This window comes from Chelon labrosus, assembly GCF_963514085.1.
Source record: "Chelon labrosus genome assembly, chromosome: 15".
Taxonomy (NCBI): domain Eukaryota; kingdom Metazoa; phylum Chordata; class Actinopteri; order Mugiliformes; family Mugilidae; genus Chelon; species Chelon labrosus.
In genome coordinates, this window is record NC_140348.1 from 13490683 (window position 1) to 13507605 (window position 16923).

The following is a 16923-nucleotide window of genomic DNA, read 5'->3' on the forward strand; positions in this document are numbered from 1 at the left end:
ATGGTGAAGTGATGAGAACTTGCATGCGTGTTTTACGTCACATACTCATCCTCCTTGAACTCCCCAATGCTCCAGAGTGGCTTAAATCCAGTCCCTGACAGGCTGCATGGATGCGTTCAGGTTTGAGTTTGTGCCTGGTGGGGCTTCATTAAATTATGCTGATCTGAAGGATCTGGCAAACCAGCTTGCATATTGTTTCTTAGAGTCATGTCTTTAGTTAATAATGAAGATGTAAAAACATAACTTCTTAGGTAAGTGTCAACAGGCTTTACGCACGTGAACTTCAACAGTTTATGTGTCTTGGAACATCCTCTCAAGTGCTGTCAGATTGAATGGTAAGAGTCAGAACTGCAATCTTCTCCATCTGGGTTCAGTGTTGTGTGACAAGTGAATTGTTATCACACTCTAGGGTGGCTGCACCAAGGAGCAGGTTTTCCTCAAGGACAATTTTAAATTTGGTTGAATTCATTTTGCAATCAGTTCTGACTTATCTTCCTGTCCCTCCCTCTGAGAAGCTCCAACGCAGCATGATGCTGCCGCCCCCATGCTCGCTTTTAGTCACATGATGAGCAGAGCCTGGTGTTAAATGTGGTGCTTTGTGGAGTTCTGTTCAGAGTTACATTTTTTTCATGCTCTCAGATTTTTTCCAGCGCAGTCTGTCAAACTGCAAGCGGTGAGCTGTCATGTGCCTTTTACACAGAATGGCTTCTGTCTCGTTGCTCTGCTATAGATGCCTCATAGATGATGTGCAGCTGAGAAGGTCGCCCTTCTGTCAGATTATATCATCTGAAGCTTAGCTAGCATCTCACATCACTGACCAAGACTTGTTTTACTTAGATCTTTACCTATTGGTTCCAAACGTGTTTTTTTTCACAACGACTGGGGTCACTGCACTCCTGGGAACACTCAAAGCCTTGAATTGGTTTTATACCACTGCCTTAATCTAGACTTCACCACAGTTTTATAAGGAGGTCTACAGCAGTGCCCTTGTATCTGGTTGGTTCTTGACATACTTGTGCATTGTAAGACTTTATATATGGATGTTAGCTTTTATTAAACAATGTCCGATCCATTTAGCTAGTCACAGGTGAATGCTTCTCAGGAATTTGATAATTGATCATTTAAGCAAACAGGATACATTGAACCACAACCACAATGTGTAGCAAAGAGTCTTAATCCTTTGGTAAATGAGAGATTTTTGATTTTTAATAAGTTTTCAAAAAAATCTAATCTTTTCACTTCTTTTACGGGTCATTTAAACTTTCTGACAACCAAGAATCATTTTAAAAAGCAGTTTCTATACTATCTTTAATCAGCATACTCAATGTGCCAAAGCCAGGACAGCAAGCACTGTTATAGCTTCAAGGTTTTCACACAATTACCTTCGAAATTTAAACAGAAAATAAAAATTCACGTGTGTGAAGGTGAAAGAAAAAGCAGCTTCTCAGATCCCACCCTAAATATCCCTGCAACCCTAAATAACAAAGGACAGTGGACAGATGGGCAGGTCTTCATTTAAGCTCTTGAAGGAACAGTATTGATCAACTTGTTCTTTAGTGGGCGCAAACTGAGCCTGAAATCAGAATCATTATTCATGACCAGGGAACGATTTGCTGTCACAAGGTGTCTTCTGCCTGCAAAGCCATGGGCCATGTGAGGCCAGGGAAATGCACGGACATTACATTAAACTGCTATCTAAGAGAAGTGGGGTTAACAGCCCTGTTTTGACATCTAATAGTCATTTGTCTTTTGGAACATGCTAGCTCCTAGCAAAGTCTGCCAACCTGTTGATCTAAAGAGGAAAAAGTCTCGCTCCTGTTTCCTCGAGAAATGAAGGGGTGTAATGAGTGGAGCAAAGTCCACACACATTGAAAACATTTACATTGTACACTAAGGTGAGGGTATCGCCGTGATTTATCTGTTTTTAATTACATACTTGTTAATTACTCACCAAGAGATGGAGCAATTAATGGTCTGTGAGACTTTTTGTTAAATGCAGAAAGGAAAGAGGAAATCACTCACATCACATCATTCACGTTACTCATGCTAGATAACAGGTTGGCAGGGATTACATGTAAACCCATTACTTTGACTTGATTCTACATCTTGTTTGATCTTAATGACATATCTGAAATGTGCATTTAGCTGTAAGATGCAATTCCTTAAAATGATCTATTGATGTTGGGAGGGTATCTGCATTCTGATTATCACTGATTTAATTTGTAACTGCAACTAAATTGAGTAAAAAAAAAAATAGTCATCCTGCTATCCTGGTGGCTAGCCATTTAAGGTAAGCTTTTATTGCACCAAACAGTCCTCTCCCCATGTTAGCAACAGTTAACATGTTTAGTGACATTCAAGCTAAGCACATTTGGGAAGGGGGAAAGTCATATTTAGTCCTTTGGATAAAGTCACCCTGCTGTATTTTTGTCCTGGTGGCAGATGAAACTGAGGGCCAGACCGGCCAAAACAGAGAGACACATCACTGCGTCCACAGACGGACATTACACTCGAGGGTCAGAATGTAAACAGCCCGGTGGGTGGATAAAAATATCCACACAGAGTGCAATATTACTATGTCATTTTTTATTTGCTTAATGCCCTTGATACTTCAGACTTAGACCTACTTTCAAGCGCCTGATGCTCTATAGAACAGGGGTAGTGGAACTACTCAGACTGTTAAATGTGAGAGTTGCTGTGGTGTGTAGCTTATAAAAAGCTCTGAAAGCAAGCCTGTCACTTAGAGATAATGTTTCTATAGAACTACACCATTTTCCAGTTATGTTCAGATGCAGTGTGGGTGGCTGAAGGCAGCAAGGTCTATTAGAAGTCTCGGAGGTGGATGACGGGCGTTGGGGTTCTCACGTCAGGAGCGGGTGTGTGCGTCCAGACAGCCTGTAGGCGGCAAAAGCTTGTTGTTGCAATTAAATGCAATTAAACTCAAGTGGATCTTTACTGTATTGAACCCACCATGATCTTTCCTCCACTTTAGCGAAGCGCTGTAAGTCCAATAAGGCTGGAGCCTATCCCAGCTGTCATCGGGTACACCCTGGACAGGTCGCCAGTCTATCGCAGGGCTAACACAGAGAGACAGATAACCATTCAAACTCACATGCACACCTACGGCCAATTTAGAATCACCAATTAACCTAATGAGCATGTCTTTGGACGGTGGGAGGAAGCTGGAGTACCCGGAGAGAGCCCACGCAGACAAAGGGAGAACATGCAAACTCCACACAGAAAGGCTCAGTCGGCCCATAGATTCAAACCCTGGACCTTCTCGCTGTGAGGCATCAGTGCTAACCACCTCTCCACTGTGCCGCCCTGAAGTACTGTAATCTTGGATATTTAATAGGAAAAATATGATATATGGCGTCAGAGAACATACTGATACTCATTATCAAACTATTTGAATTAGCATAACTTCATGGCAGTCCTATATTATACTGTGGTGAATGTTTGATGGCTAATACGCCAAATGAAAACCATTTTATTGCGTGAATTTTAAACCATGTCCCCGGTGTTAGCGTTGACGCCAGGAACAAAGAACAGAGAAAATCATGCGTTTGAGTTCATGCAAATATCAATGGTGGTTCGTATGGGGCGCGTTTTTATCGCGATTTAAGCGCCGTGAAGTCGAGCAACACAGGAATGCTACGCAATGTCTAGACACACTGTAGGTGACATTCCAGGCCAATCCCTTCACATTGCAGTTTCTGGTACACGGGAAAAAGTAATGAACAAGCTTTGCTAAAGAAACATGACAATGAATAAGGATTGCAGAAATGCCATGCACAGCTTATTGTGATTACTGAACCAGGGTCTCTTCATTCCAATTTGTATGACTCCAGCTAGTACTACATGGATACTAATATAACATGCAGCCTTAGAGTCAGACACAAGTAAGAAACGTTCATTATACAGGTACAGAGACAACAAGCATGTGCACTGTGCTATTAAACAGCTTTGATATTTATTTTAACGTTCATATTGTAGCAGCTGAGTCCAAAATTCTTTATTGGCAGTGGTTAAATCTTTCCATTTAACAGAAACCACCTCTTGCTTCCATATTTGTATTAGATTATATCAGCAGGACTTGCAAGTGGTACAGTCCCTTGCATCATTTTGCCGTTTCAATTGACGCCTTCAATTTTTACGCCTCTCACAATGACACAGCATCTATGAAAATATTCAGTGTGATCGAAAAATGATGTCGGTGGAGGAAATAAGAATATGCGTCACCAAGAAAGAAGCCCGCTGGAGCCAAACAATGAGACTATGAGCTGCATGTTGGAGCAAAATAAATGCTTAAGATCAAGTTCTCAGAAAAAACAAAAAACAAAACAACAACAACAGCAAAAACATCCGTGCACAAACCCACAGGGATGCGAGCACAGAGAGTAATGGGGCCAATAAGCAAGGACCCTGATACTGGCAAAGTAAACATTTCCCAGAATCACAGGCCTTAAGAAAATTAGCATAAGAGGCGACAGTCTTCACAAGGCATCAACATGCTTAACAGTAGCTAATGGCCAAATGAGCAATGCCAAAGAGCAGCATGACTAAGCTCATTGAAGAACAATAAGCGTGACCCGCACGCTGTGGAATTAGGTTGACAAGGAAAAAAAAGGTTAGCATATGCAATTTAAAGTAAATGTGTTCTGGAGACGATATCTCAATACATTAGCCCCTGCTTTAGAGGCTAATGGTTTGGAGCTTGTTAAACTCCAAGCCTAAAACTATTATAAGCACTCAGCTTGTCAGCATGTAATGACGGAAATCGAATGATGACCTGTGGAGAAGGTGCATATTTTACTGGAAAAAAAACTGTGGTGAACACGTAACAATGGAACATGCAATTTGCCGTATATATGTCACTATAGTCAATATTAAGCTAAATGAATTGACAGGAGACATAATCCAGTCTACTGCATTAAAATGTATTTGCTGCTTCAAATTAGTCGTCTGTTAACATCAAGTTTGTTAAGCAAACAGTATTTTTAATATTTTCTCATGCCTTATATTGTAAGTGTCTGGACAGCATTTCTGTCTTGTAGAGATTTTTACTCCCAAAGAAGAGGTTAAATACGAGGTTAAATACGAGTGAGTAAATGCCTCACATTTAATAAGATGTGTTTACAACAATAGACTCTCTGTTCCCTTAAAGGTCAACATAATCAAGATAAATTTCTGTTAAGCAGCACAAATTCATCAAAGTTGAACTCATTTCGCCCCCTCACATCACAAATTCCCTTTACAATATATTTTTTTGTCATTTTAAATTCAGACGTGACAACGCCTTGTCACCAGAGATGATCGTTAGTGGTGCTGGACGCCGCCTACATTTGCTCTCAGTCTTGCAGTGATCAGACTCTTTCTGATTTCGGTGTCTTTGGAATCAGCTACATATTGGTATACCCATATGCGGCGAAGAGGTAAGTAAGGATGCAGTGGTCAGGATGGATCAGTGCGTAGAAAGGCAGAAAAGCTTGTTTAAGAGGTTGGTTTGGTTTCTTTTAAGTGGTGTGTTATGTGTACTTATCCGTAGTCAGATGCGAAGAGCAGAAGGTCGTCAGGCTCCAGGTCGGAGAAGCAGACAGTATAGCACCGGCATGGAGGCCAAGCAGGGAAATGCTTTGAGTAGGGTCAGCAACAAAACATATTTGACCTAGTTTTAGCCACGCACATAAAACAAAACCCAAACAATATCAGGTTTACGTGGATGCTGTACTTGAAATATTTTCACTTCTTTCTTTCTGTCGGTCAGTCTTTTGTAATGGGGAACTTACTGTATATTGCTCTCTTCAAAGCCACCATATTGCATTGACAGTAACTCGAAACACAGGAGTTTACTGTTATGTGTTTAAAGTATCTGTAGCATACAGTATCTGTATATAAAGATGTAAAAACAGCACCCATGGGTTTCCTGAAGAGCACTTTCATCAGTGTGGCTAGCCTGGTCATCGCCATCTTGGCAGTGCCTTATTTCTTCAAACTTCTGCCTAATTTGAAAAGAGGCGGAGTGAAGTGGGCTAAAGTGACCTTTCGGTGGAAGCATCCACATCGGATGGCTTATTTACATATCTGTATAAATATTAGCAACATGAGTTATGTAAACTCATGTTGCTTTCATGGTTCTGGTTTTTTGATTCCTGTGCTCATCTGTTGAGGATTTTCAAGGTGTGAGGTAGGACCCAAATGCTGGAGTAGGAAAAAACTGACTAACTTTCAAAAAGACAAAAACGTAACATCACAAGACTAGAGATCAAAAATACTGGGAACACAGAGAAACGGTAGAAAACAGTATGACGTGACAGAGGACAATGGGAAAAGCAGGACTATATATAGACACACACACACACACAAGGGCAGAGGAGACACAGGTGAAAACAATCAGGGCGGGGCAGACAACTACAAAGGTGGGAAATCACAGGACAGGAAGGTGACGAGAAACAGGTGAAACCAATCAAGACGAGGAAGACAATCACAAAAGTGGGAAGATACAGGAAGGGACACAAGACAGGAAACCAAAAACTTAACAAAATAAAACAGGAAACTGAAAAACATGAAACATGTACGAAACTCAAAACATGAACACAGGAATCAAAAAAACAGAACCATGACAGTTACAGTCTTTTTGACATTTTAGGTCTATAGAAGAATGACTCAGCTGGCTATTTGAGGAAATACACTTAGATGCTGGCTTCATTTTTCAGTCCTGGAGGTTTCCTCTTGTTTTTGACTCATTAATCTGGATCTAAACACTCAGACACAGCAACTGAAATAGGCAGCTGTAGACCAACAACTTGAGTTTCCCATAAGAAAAGGGTATCTGTCGGCAAGGTTAAGCAATGATATTAAGCATACACTAAAAATTATTTTGCTATAAATTGGCCTTAATTGACATCCCAGAACTGCAATCTTGTCCTCCTTACAGACATAGCTTTTAGCGGAATAATAAAACACGTTATCACTGGTGAATGACAAGCAGACAGATTACACACATTGGATGAAGTTTCTGGATATCAATACTTCCTTCAGCCTTCCAAGCCTCTAAATATTAAAAACGCTGCCTCGTGGTACTTTGCCATATTTATATATTGACTACACTGGATGTTTAATGCATTCGAGCAGTGAGTCATCAGATATTCCGAAAATATCTTCAGAGAAAAAAGTCGTGACTTCTCTACTTTAACTCAAAAAGAGGCACAGAGAAAAAAAAAAGGAAAATTCATGAGCTGGGTTGTTAATGCATGTTCAACAATGACATTTAAAATGAAAAGTAGCTGTATGTCGCAGCATGAAGAACCATCTGCATGTTGATTTAGATCAAAGAAAGGCTATTTCAACACGTCTTGGTATTATACATCTAGATCATTTATGAGGAAACAGATAACCCAGGTACATAATGTCTGCTCTTCTTAGTCCCCACGCAATTACTGATGAACACCGGTGTTGCGTCTTCCAACATGACTTACAAATCAATCCCACTCCTTATACTCTTGTTTTTGATTGTTTGCAAGTGTGTAAGAAACTTGGGCTGTTTGAAAATTCAAAGGAAGCCACTGTTCTTATGCCTCTCGCTTTCTCTGTGCGCGTGTGGGTGAATGATGCTTTGAAGTATAATCATGCCACAGATAATGAATAATAGTGCAGTCAGCATGCGAACGGGAAAGGGTACAAGTTGGTGAATGAAAAAGTCTTTGTTGCCAGTGTCACATTGTTTATTTCCATCAGCACACATAAAACGTATTTGACCACAAACAAGGCATGCAATATATCAATTATTTTCAAAGACAATTAAGCACAAAAACATATCTCCTTTTTATTACATTCATAATGCAGTAGAGATTTATCTTTGTTGGGCTACCCTTTTCTGGAAAGAAAGCTACTCATTACTTACATAGTGGGGTAGAAAACCCTTTTATGTTGGTATCCCGAGGTATTTGATCTTGCGGAAACAAAACAGATACAAGAAATACAAAGATTTGTGTTGTTGATGGATCAGTATCACATAGCCACAAACCTGACATGTAATCTGCTGTACGGGTACAACATTATTTCACAATGTAATGTTTGTAGCCAATGTACAAATGGCACAACAATCATATTCTCATAATAAGAAGAACAGAAAACAACTGGAAACGCTCCTTAACGACCCTTCACCTCAGATGCACGCATTGAATCTCCTCTGTTACATGCATGGTGGAGGTCCTCATATCCATCTCCTCCACAGTCTTACTGGGGGCATAGGTTGACCTCCAGCGCAGCAAAACAATCTTCTTCAGGTACTTAACTGTGTTGTTCTTTACACTGACAAAACAGAAGGTATTAATCATGCTGTTGCTCATGGCGATACACTCTATGATGTAAAAGGCCACCAAGGAGTTCTTCTGGCGGGAGATGATCGTAGGGTGGAAGTCTCGGAGGATGGTGAAGCCGTAGTACGGCGCCCAGCACAGGATGTACGCCGTCAGGATCCCAATCAGGACCATCACTGTCTTACGGCGACAACGCAACCTCTTCCGTATCTGCTCCGTCTGGAAGCCTGGGACGTTTTTGAACCAGAGCTCGCTGGAAATTCGGGCGTAACACATCGCCATGACAATCACAGGCCCCACAAACTCCACAGCAAAAACAAACAGGAAGTAAGAACGGTAATAGGCTTGCTGGTCCACAGGCCATATCTGAGCACAAAAGACTTTGTGAGTGGTTGGAGTGGTGCCGCTATGAGGGTACATGGTCTCAGAAGCAAAGTATGCGGAGGGAATTGATATCAGAATGGGAACAATCCAGACTCCTGTTATCAGGCAGTAAGCGGTTTGGTACTTCATACGAGGCCTCAGAGGATGGACGATGGCCATGTACCTGGAACAACACAGACACATTGTTGTATCATTGAAAAGGCATGAAATAAGCCTCCGAAACAATGAAATCAAACAACCTATTCAGCAGTCTGAGTGCTGTGTGAGCCCTAAAGATTCTGCAAATGGCTCCCAGTCACTCACATAAGATTGAAGTTCATTACACAGTGCTCCATAATTCAGCAAACTGAATATTTTATATTGGCAGAAAGTCATTTTTATAGAGTCGAAAAATATTGTGCTTTTTCTCACTTAACTCACACATAATTCAAAAGGTAAAACAAGAGGAAGGCACTAAAATGGCTCCAAAATGACTGACAAGTCACATCAGTGCGTGACCTATTGCAAAAATATAATTATTAATCAGAAATACAAAATTTTTGGTAAACACTCATATATTTATGTTGTTGGTTATTTAAATGGCAGAAGATGAACATCTTGGATATGGCTTTAATACATAAGAAATTAATAATTATGACATGGACATAATTATAGGACTATAGGATTATAGGAAAAGTTTAAAGTTTAAACTCATGAAGTGGTACTTCACTTTTCAGTGTTTCCTTTGAGCACATGGAATTAATGTGCAATAGCCACTGAGATCCATGCATTTTTAATTTTTTTTTTTTTGTTCTTTCAGCTGTTAATGAATATGTGCCACTGAAAGTAGACGCCTGTGAATAAAATGTCTGCGATTCCTGCACATTTCATCCAAATTGGATCTAAATACCATCACATACAAGCTGGGAATCTGCATTTTAATTTCATGCTTTTCATATCATTGTATCTTGTAACTATCAAAAAGAAGATGAAAATGTGACCAAACATTTCTGGGCCTAACTCTATATTTATATTCTGCTGCAGTGGTGGGGGAAGTGTCACAACAGGCGGTGGGGGTTGCATTTTGCAGAACTGGGTTCCTAGAAATCTGCATTTGTGAAGTTTAGAGAAGTCTAAAACAATCACTGTGCACAACTGACAGGGAGGCAGAAAATCGTTCATTCATTCATCTTCTGTAACCGCTTGTTCTCTGCAGGGTCGCGGGGGGGGGGGCTGGAGCTTATCCCAGCTGTGATTGGACAGGTCACCTGTCTCTCTGTCGCAGGGCTAACGCAGAGGCCAGAAATCAATAGCAACCATTTGAGGCACTAAGGCTTTCACTGATGCCTGCAAAACCGGGATTTTCAATAACCAACACACAGGTGCAGGCAACGAGACAATCAGTTAAACCACTTTCTGAATAGACTTCACGCTAGAGAGACTGAAATAATTATTTTTTTTTCTTTTGAGTGTTTCAGAAGGTATTTTTTTCAAGATGTGACTGAGCACACCGAAATCTGACATTTTCAGACACAAAATAACTAGAGTAGTTTATGAAAAGGTTCAAACTACCTTTTTCTCTTCTTGAAACGTTTGGGCCTGTTTATTCTGACAGTGATGTTAACACGGAGCATTTTTATTTAGTTGGGTTGGTTGAGCTTCAAACTGGTTCTAACCTGAGTAGCTTCCATGTGACTGTATCTAGAGGTCAAGCAGAATGAAAAACAAACAAAGACACAACACAGGGGCCCTGAAATTGAAGCAGCTAATTGAAATCCACCCACTGATTTTATTACTTACATCTGTGCCTTATCACCAATTTACAGACCATGCTCGGTGATTGCACCTCCACCCACTTATATTTAAGGGCCCTCTTGACTCAGTAAGCCTTGATGTCTGAGGGATTCAAATGTTTGGTGCTGGGTTTTATTGTCTTTTTTTTTCAGGTTTGGTTCTCGACCTACACATCAAAAACAGAAGCATACTGTTAGCAGCTGGTCTCCTCTGTGTGCTATCTCTCACTCCAACAGTTACCATTGCCTTCATTCATTAAAATTGATTAGCAACCTTCATCCAAGGATCGTACTAAGTACTGTAACAGACTACTTTTGGCCAGCTTGTTGTGAGTACTAGCTTATAAGAATTTCTTAACATGGTAAATGTGTAAGCAATATCTGCTCACCCGGCAGTTGCAGAGCAACGTTATCAATTATTCATAGCCATGTTCCTTGCAACCTATGTAAGACCAATATTCACTATCTTGGAGCTTTTTATGTTATCTACTTTGCAGTCTTCCAGCTGTTGTGGAAAATAACACGCTCCTTGGCTGTCAAAGGTTTTACAGTGTTCACAATGTGTGTGCCTGTTCATATATGCTGCTTTCAAATCCATTAATACATAATGCATTTGCTCTTTTATCATAGGGCAAACATGTTGAGAGTAGGTCCAACCTGGATTATGTAGCATGTAAGTATTGTGATTTCCATCTCTGTCCCCTGGATGATGTGTGAAGAGTACTTCAACCAGTGCCAAATGGAGGACTACATAGATAATATACCTGGCGCAGACAAATGAGGATATAAAGATGAGCATCCGTGAGAGGATATCTACCTGTTGAATGCAACACAGAAATCAGGTGAACTGCATGTTTGAGAGGAAGATCGCTGAGCAGCTTTCATAGGAACATATTGGACGACATCTTTGCAGTTCTTGGTAATGCATCCATTATGTAGGCAAAATAAGTATTTACTTGTCCAACCAAGAGCAACCAAAGCTAGCCAGTTAACTTTGTTGTTTGTGCCATGCTTTCAGTACCGACACAATCTTTGACTCACTTCAACAACATATTTATGAATAACAGAGCTCATTTTATAGACAGAATTAACTGTTTATGCTGAGAACACAGACTTTGTTTCCGCTGTTGCTTGACCTGACGCTGACAAATGGTGCAGTCTTTAAGCTTTTTCTTTAATTAAATATCTGTTAAATCACGATCTATTGCCAAGGGAGGCAACACAATGATGAATGAGCTGATGACCTGTTGATGAAATCCATCACTGGCCTTGCTTGACAGCATGACAAACTGGATCTGTGACAACACTCCTGTGCAAAATTACAATTCGTGCCCAAGTAAGTGACACATGATCAGTCACCCAGATATTGTCTTTCTGCAAACGAAGGTTCTTTTCATCTGTCTGACAACGTAACAAACCTCGGAGCTTTGGGAAATGAAGTGAAATGAAGGAGCGAGGACTGACTGACGGAGCTGCACACCCATGGAGTCCAACTTGATGGTTACTGTTAATATATAATATATGTATTTTGAATATGCATTCATCTATTGGCTATACTGGCTTTGTCTTCTGGGGCTTGAGCCTGTCCCAGCTGACTCATGTTCACTTTGATTTATAGTGAAAGATTAAAATAAATGAATTACCAGTTAACACACACACACGCTGAACTGTTGAAGAAGGTATGTGCACTTAATTGGAGGCACAGCGAGAACACACAAACTGCTCCACAACCGTGCGTCTTAGCTCTTAAAATGATGTCCAAAAAAACACATATCAAATCCTGTAATTCTGTAAAGTCCTCAGTAAAAGACGTAAGTAATGGCACACAATCAGGAAGTAATGAGTGAGTCCTTAGTCTGGGTACACTAAAAGAATAAGTAACGGTTAGATGATCATGAAGTAATGAGAGACAGCTTTGCCCAGGGATGTGCAGGAAGAGTAAGGAATGATTAAGTAACAAGTGATGGTTAACTCCAATCAGCATCTGAGTCGTAGTTAATCGGGAAAGGCTTATGTTGAAAGTGCTCCCTTTCACGGATCACTCATTATTGTTGCAGACTGTTTTCATTAAATAGATTGAATTTTCTTAAAGTACCACTCATTAGTAATTAATAATTCTCTTGGTACCATATTGTAAAGTGTTACCATAATGACCCCTAAGGAGTAGGTAGCTTAATTAAGAGCAGTAAACATGTCCAAGAGATTTGTTTAACAGTAAACTCACAACAGAGGGGCAAGTCAAAAATGAAAAAGCGTCAATGTGTGTGTGTGTGTGTGTGTGTGTGTGTGTGATGAATAACAAGTTATAAGAAAATCAATATAGAAATAATTGCACAGATACAGCTACAGCTATATTGTGTTTTGTCCGGTTTTGTTAGATTTTGTCAAGAGGTGTGAGGTATTGTCAGGAAATAAATAGTGAAGCTTTATTTGTTCTGTTATATCTCTGCAGGGCAGTCTGGAAGATTTCTGAAAGAGGCAGGTGTGTTGCATGCTCACAGACAGAGACACCGGCATTCAAGAGTATTAACAGACTCACCTGTCAACTGCGATGGCAAGCAAAGCGTTCGTTGACACGTAGAGGGACACAGTCCGGAGATAGTTCACAGAGGCGCACAGCAACAGTCCGTGATCCCAGGAAAGCTGTTTTACCACATAGTAGTCCACCAGGAATGGGCAGCACACCACCGCCACAATGAAGTCTGAGATAGCCAGGTTGGCAATGAGCAGGTTGGTGAGATTGCGGAGCTTTTTGTAGCGTGTCAGTGTGGCGATGAATATGAAGTTCCCCATCCCACAAACCAGCATGATGCAGACGAGGACGACACCGATAACAATGGTGGCCACAAAGAAGGCCTGGCCCTGCGTGGTGTCTGGGATCTCATCAGGAGGGACGCCGTAGTCCGTGTCATAGCTGTACATATAATGATCTAGCTTGGCTTCTGGGAGACTTTCCTGCATCTCTGTAGATGCTACTACCATGTGGCTGATGTTTGAGTCCCCCATCTCTTAGAGCACACTCTTACTTTGGTTTAGAAAATGTTATATCTTAAACCTGAAATCCAACAAATGAGGTAAAAAAAGGTGATGCCTCTTGGTGCATGACGCCCGTGATCCCTTCCTCAACTAACTTGTTTGTATGAAGGTGAAAATTTGAACGGGCCCAATCTTCTTTGGAGCACATCTTCACCTGGAACAGACAGTTCCCACCTCAGAGTTAGTCACGCAGGAGTCACGATTCACGGCAAAAAGATAGGATCACAAGAAATGACATGATCTCACTGCTTCAGGAGCAATCAGTCCGGCGTGTGACACTTCTGGGATATTTTCTGAAGGCGGCGAGGTCGTTATTTCTCGCAAAGGCCTTCAAATAATTTATTAAGACTTTGTCACTTCACAGCAAGCCAACGTCACAGGCGAGGCTGCGCCTGGTGGCAGCACATATAATTTGCTGCAGAGGTGGTCACTTAAATCCACTAGCATGCACACGAGGAGAGCAGCAATATCGTAATAATAATAATAATATATTTCACCAAATAAAAACAGATTTGCCTGATAGATAAGAGATACAACTGCTTCTCCAACACTGTGAATGATACAAGGCAAGGAAGAGAGAAAGAAAGAATGTGATCTCTCCTAAAGTGCCTAAAGCTAAGAGAAGTCATTGCTACCGTGTAAAAAACATAAATATGAATCAATAATACGTGCTACATTCAAGAGAGCCTTTACACACAGAACTTTTATAGCCAATGGTTTCTATTAACCTGCAGAGTATTGGATTATTACGCACTTACAGATAATCAGCATTTCTCCTTCCTCTGGCTTTCTTATGACAAAAATAGTAATAATAATAATTTAACCTTTTGCGCCTGGGGAGCAATTTGGGGGTTAGATGCCTGCTCAGTGCGCCTCAGCCATGGACACGGCGGGAGGAGAAGTGGGACCCCCTCGGTCCCAAGCTGTACCTCTAGCCACTACTCCACAGACCCCCCATAATAATAATAATAATAATAATAATAATAATAATAATAATACACAATGCAGCAAATTAAGACGCACGTTGATATTTCAGGCACTTACCAGCAATTGTTGAAGAAGGCTCCTCAGTTTTTTCTTAGATGTAAAAATAATAATAACAATAAAAACCTGTTAACCTACTGTGAGGTGTGAAACCGAGCTTTGGTCCTGCCTTAATGAGCAGTCCAACCACCAGTGATGGAAGATCGCTCCAGCAGCCTCCCTGCGCTCTGATTGCATCTGCTGCCAGACCGCTCCGCTCTCCACCGGCGCTCCTTGGAAAGGAAAAGTTGCGTCCGTCGGTTTCCTCGGGCTCAAGTGATAAATCTGACGAGGAGGCGCGGTTTCAGGAGGCGTGAGAGAGAGGACGATGCGCCCGCGAGCCTGTGTGCGTGTGTGTGTGGGGGGGGATTGAAAGTTCGCCAATTTATTGGACGTGCGTAAAAGCATTGTGCCGTTTACCACTAGCCTTAACCTAATATTTCACACAGGGTACGAGGATGAAGGAATAAGAAAATAATATGTTGTGGATTATTCTTGAATCGATCGCTAACCAATCACAGTGTCTGCTCTCTGACCACATCAAAATATCTAAAAGATAAAAATGCATTTTTTTTGAGTGCAATTTTATTACATGATCTGGACTTAAATTGGACTATGTTACTGCAACCACGGCTAGATTGTGTTTAGTCCAGTAGGGGGCAGCAGAAACAAGCTGTAAACACAACAAATTATCGTCTTTTAATTAATACCGTGAACTTGTCAGCAATCAGTTGCACCGGAAATCCAGCATGGAGTAACATTAGCATATGTTAAAGTGATAAGACCACAATGTTTGTTGGTTGGTTATTTATTTCCCTTATAGACTCTGCCTTTCTCCCTCTCTTTAGCTGCTGCTTCTTTGTGGCCCGAAATTATTTGCTAACGTGCTTCTGAGCAGGTTGTGTGGAGCAGTCGTGCAACAGAATATTTCTATTGGAAAAAACAAAGAGCTGCGTGACAGGTTTTTCACACCCACATTTCACACATAAGACTGATGTTGTGCAGAGCAGGGCTAAGATCTGCAGTGGGTGAGGTGCTATAGCTTTTGACCACAATCTTCCAATACATACTTTCAGTTGTAATGGTAAAAGGCAGCTTGAAGCAAACACATTCACACGACCAGCCATGTCAAAGGTCACAAACATCTAGAAAGTCTGCACAGCTTACTCTGACTCTATGAGGTCTGCAATGATTATGCTCATGTAGTGCGACTACATCGGATGCTTGGTTTCTGTTGATTTCCAATAGATGCTTTATACTGTTAAGCAGACAAGTCACTGGGTTATGGTGGTTATGTCAATATGACATGATCACCTTTTACGTATTGGACATGAATGAAGAATTTGTGAACTTCTGTGCCAGTCTGTCAGATCTTAGCAGATTATGTGCACTCTGACGGATGATGTGACCTGACATCACTACCTCGCAGCTATGAAATGCCAGCTGTCATGTCAACGCCAGCACTGAGTTTAGCTTGCTTACTTGCTAATACCGTGCAAGTAAGCAATCTGCCTGGAGCGTTTTGTTTGAGATGTATCTGAAATGAAGATCAGTCCCAGTCAGTTGTTAATGAGGCTCCCCTCGTGGACGAGCTGCTCATCCACAGTAGGTAAAGACTAAACTTACTGACCCTCCTCTGCATTCCACTTTTGTCATCTCTGCAGGGTAAATTTGACCCCCCTTTCCATGAAGTTGAATATTTTCAAACTTTCAACTTTGCCACTTTTTTTCCCGGTTCGTTCCATGTTGCATGGAGTCCCACCGCGTCATGTCCCATAAAAACTGCGTTCAGGGATAATGAAGGAGAAAAGTGATGTGCGAGTCTCTTCTTTCCTAGAGTTTTACAAATGAACTTACCATAAAATCGACATTAGAATAGGTCACACAGGACTATTCCACCTTCATTTTATTGGATCTGCTTTGTAGCACAGCTGCACCTGTGAACATTTTCCGAACACAGTACCACCAATAGTCCGCTTAGACAATTGGTTGGTAAAGCTATTGGCTTGTCCCTTCACATACATATTCTGCACCTCAAATAAACTGTACATGTTGGCACTTTGTGTGTGTCAGTCCTGTAATTTGACTAAACAAAACGCTTTGAGAGCAGTCTGAGTGATGTGAAACACTAAATTCAGTTGTAATAAAAACCAAACAGGTGATAATACTCTAATAATCTATTAAAAATATAGATTATACGGAGATATGTATTTGAAGGATTTTTTTTGAATCCTTGGATAATGCATTTTGTGCATCTTTATCTGTATAAATTTAATTCTACTTGAACTTATTCTACCGGTATAATACACTCTCTGTCTGTGTTCTATTACTTTAAAATTTCTGGCTGTTGTCTCAAATGACAGTATCTTAAAGATGCATTTAAACAT

At 40.8% G+C, this 16923-nt stretch overlaps 1 protein-coding gene across 1 annotated transcript; it reads right to left on the reverse strand.

Annotated features, from left to right (window-relative positions):
• Positions 1 to 8085: 8085 nt before the first annotated feature.
• Positions 8086 to 13483, reverse strand: prokr1b (prokineticin receptor 1b; the record flags this gene model as incomplete). The annotated part of the gene is made up of 2 exons (XM_084562474.1): positions 8086 to 8868; positions 13017 to 13483. The coding sequence occupies 2 exons, from the start codon at positions 13481 to 13483 to the stop codon at positions 8163 to 8165; spliced, it is 1173 nt and encodes a 390-aa protein (XP_084418600.1). The 3' UTR covers positions 8086 to 8162.
• Positions 13484 to 16923: the final 3440 nt, after the last annotated feature.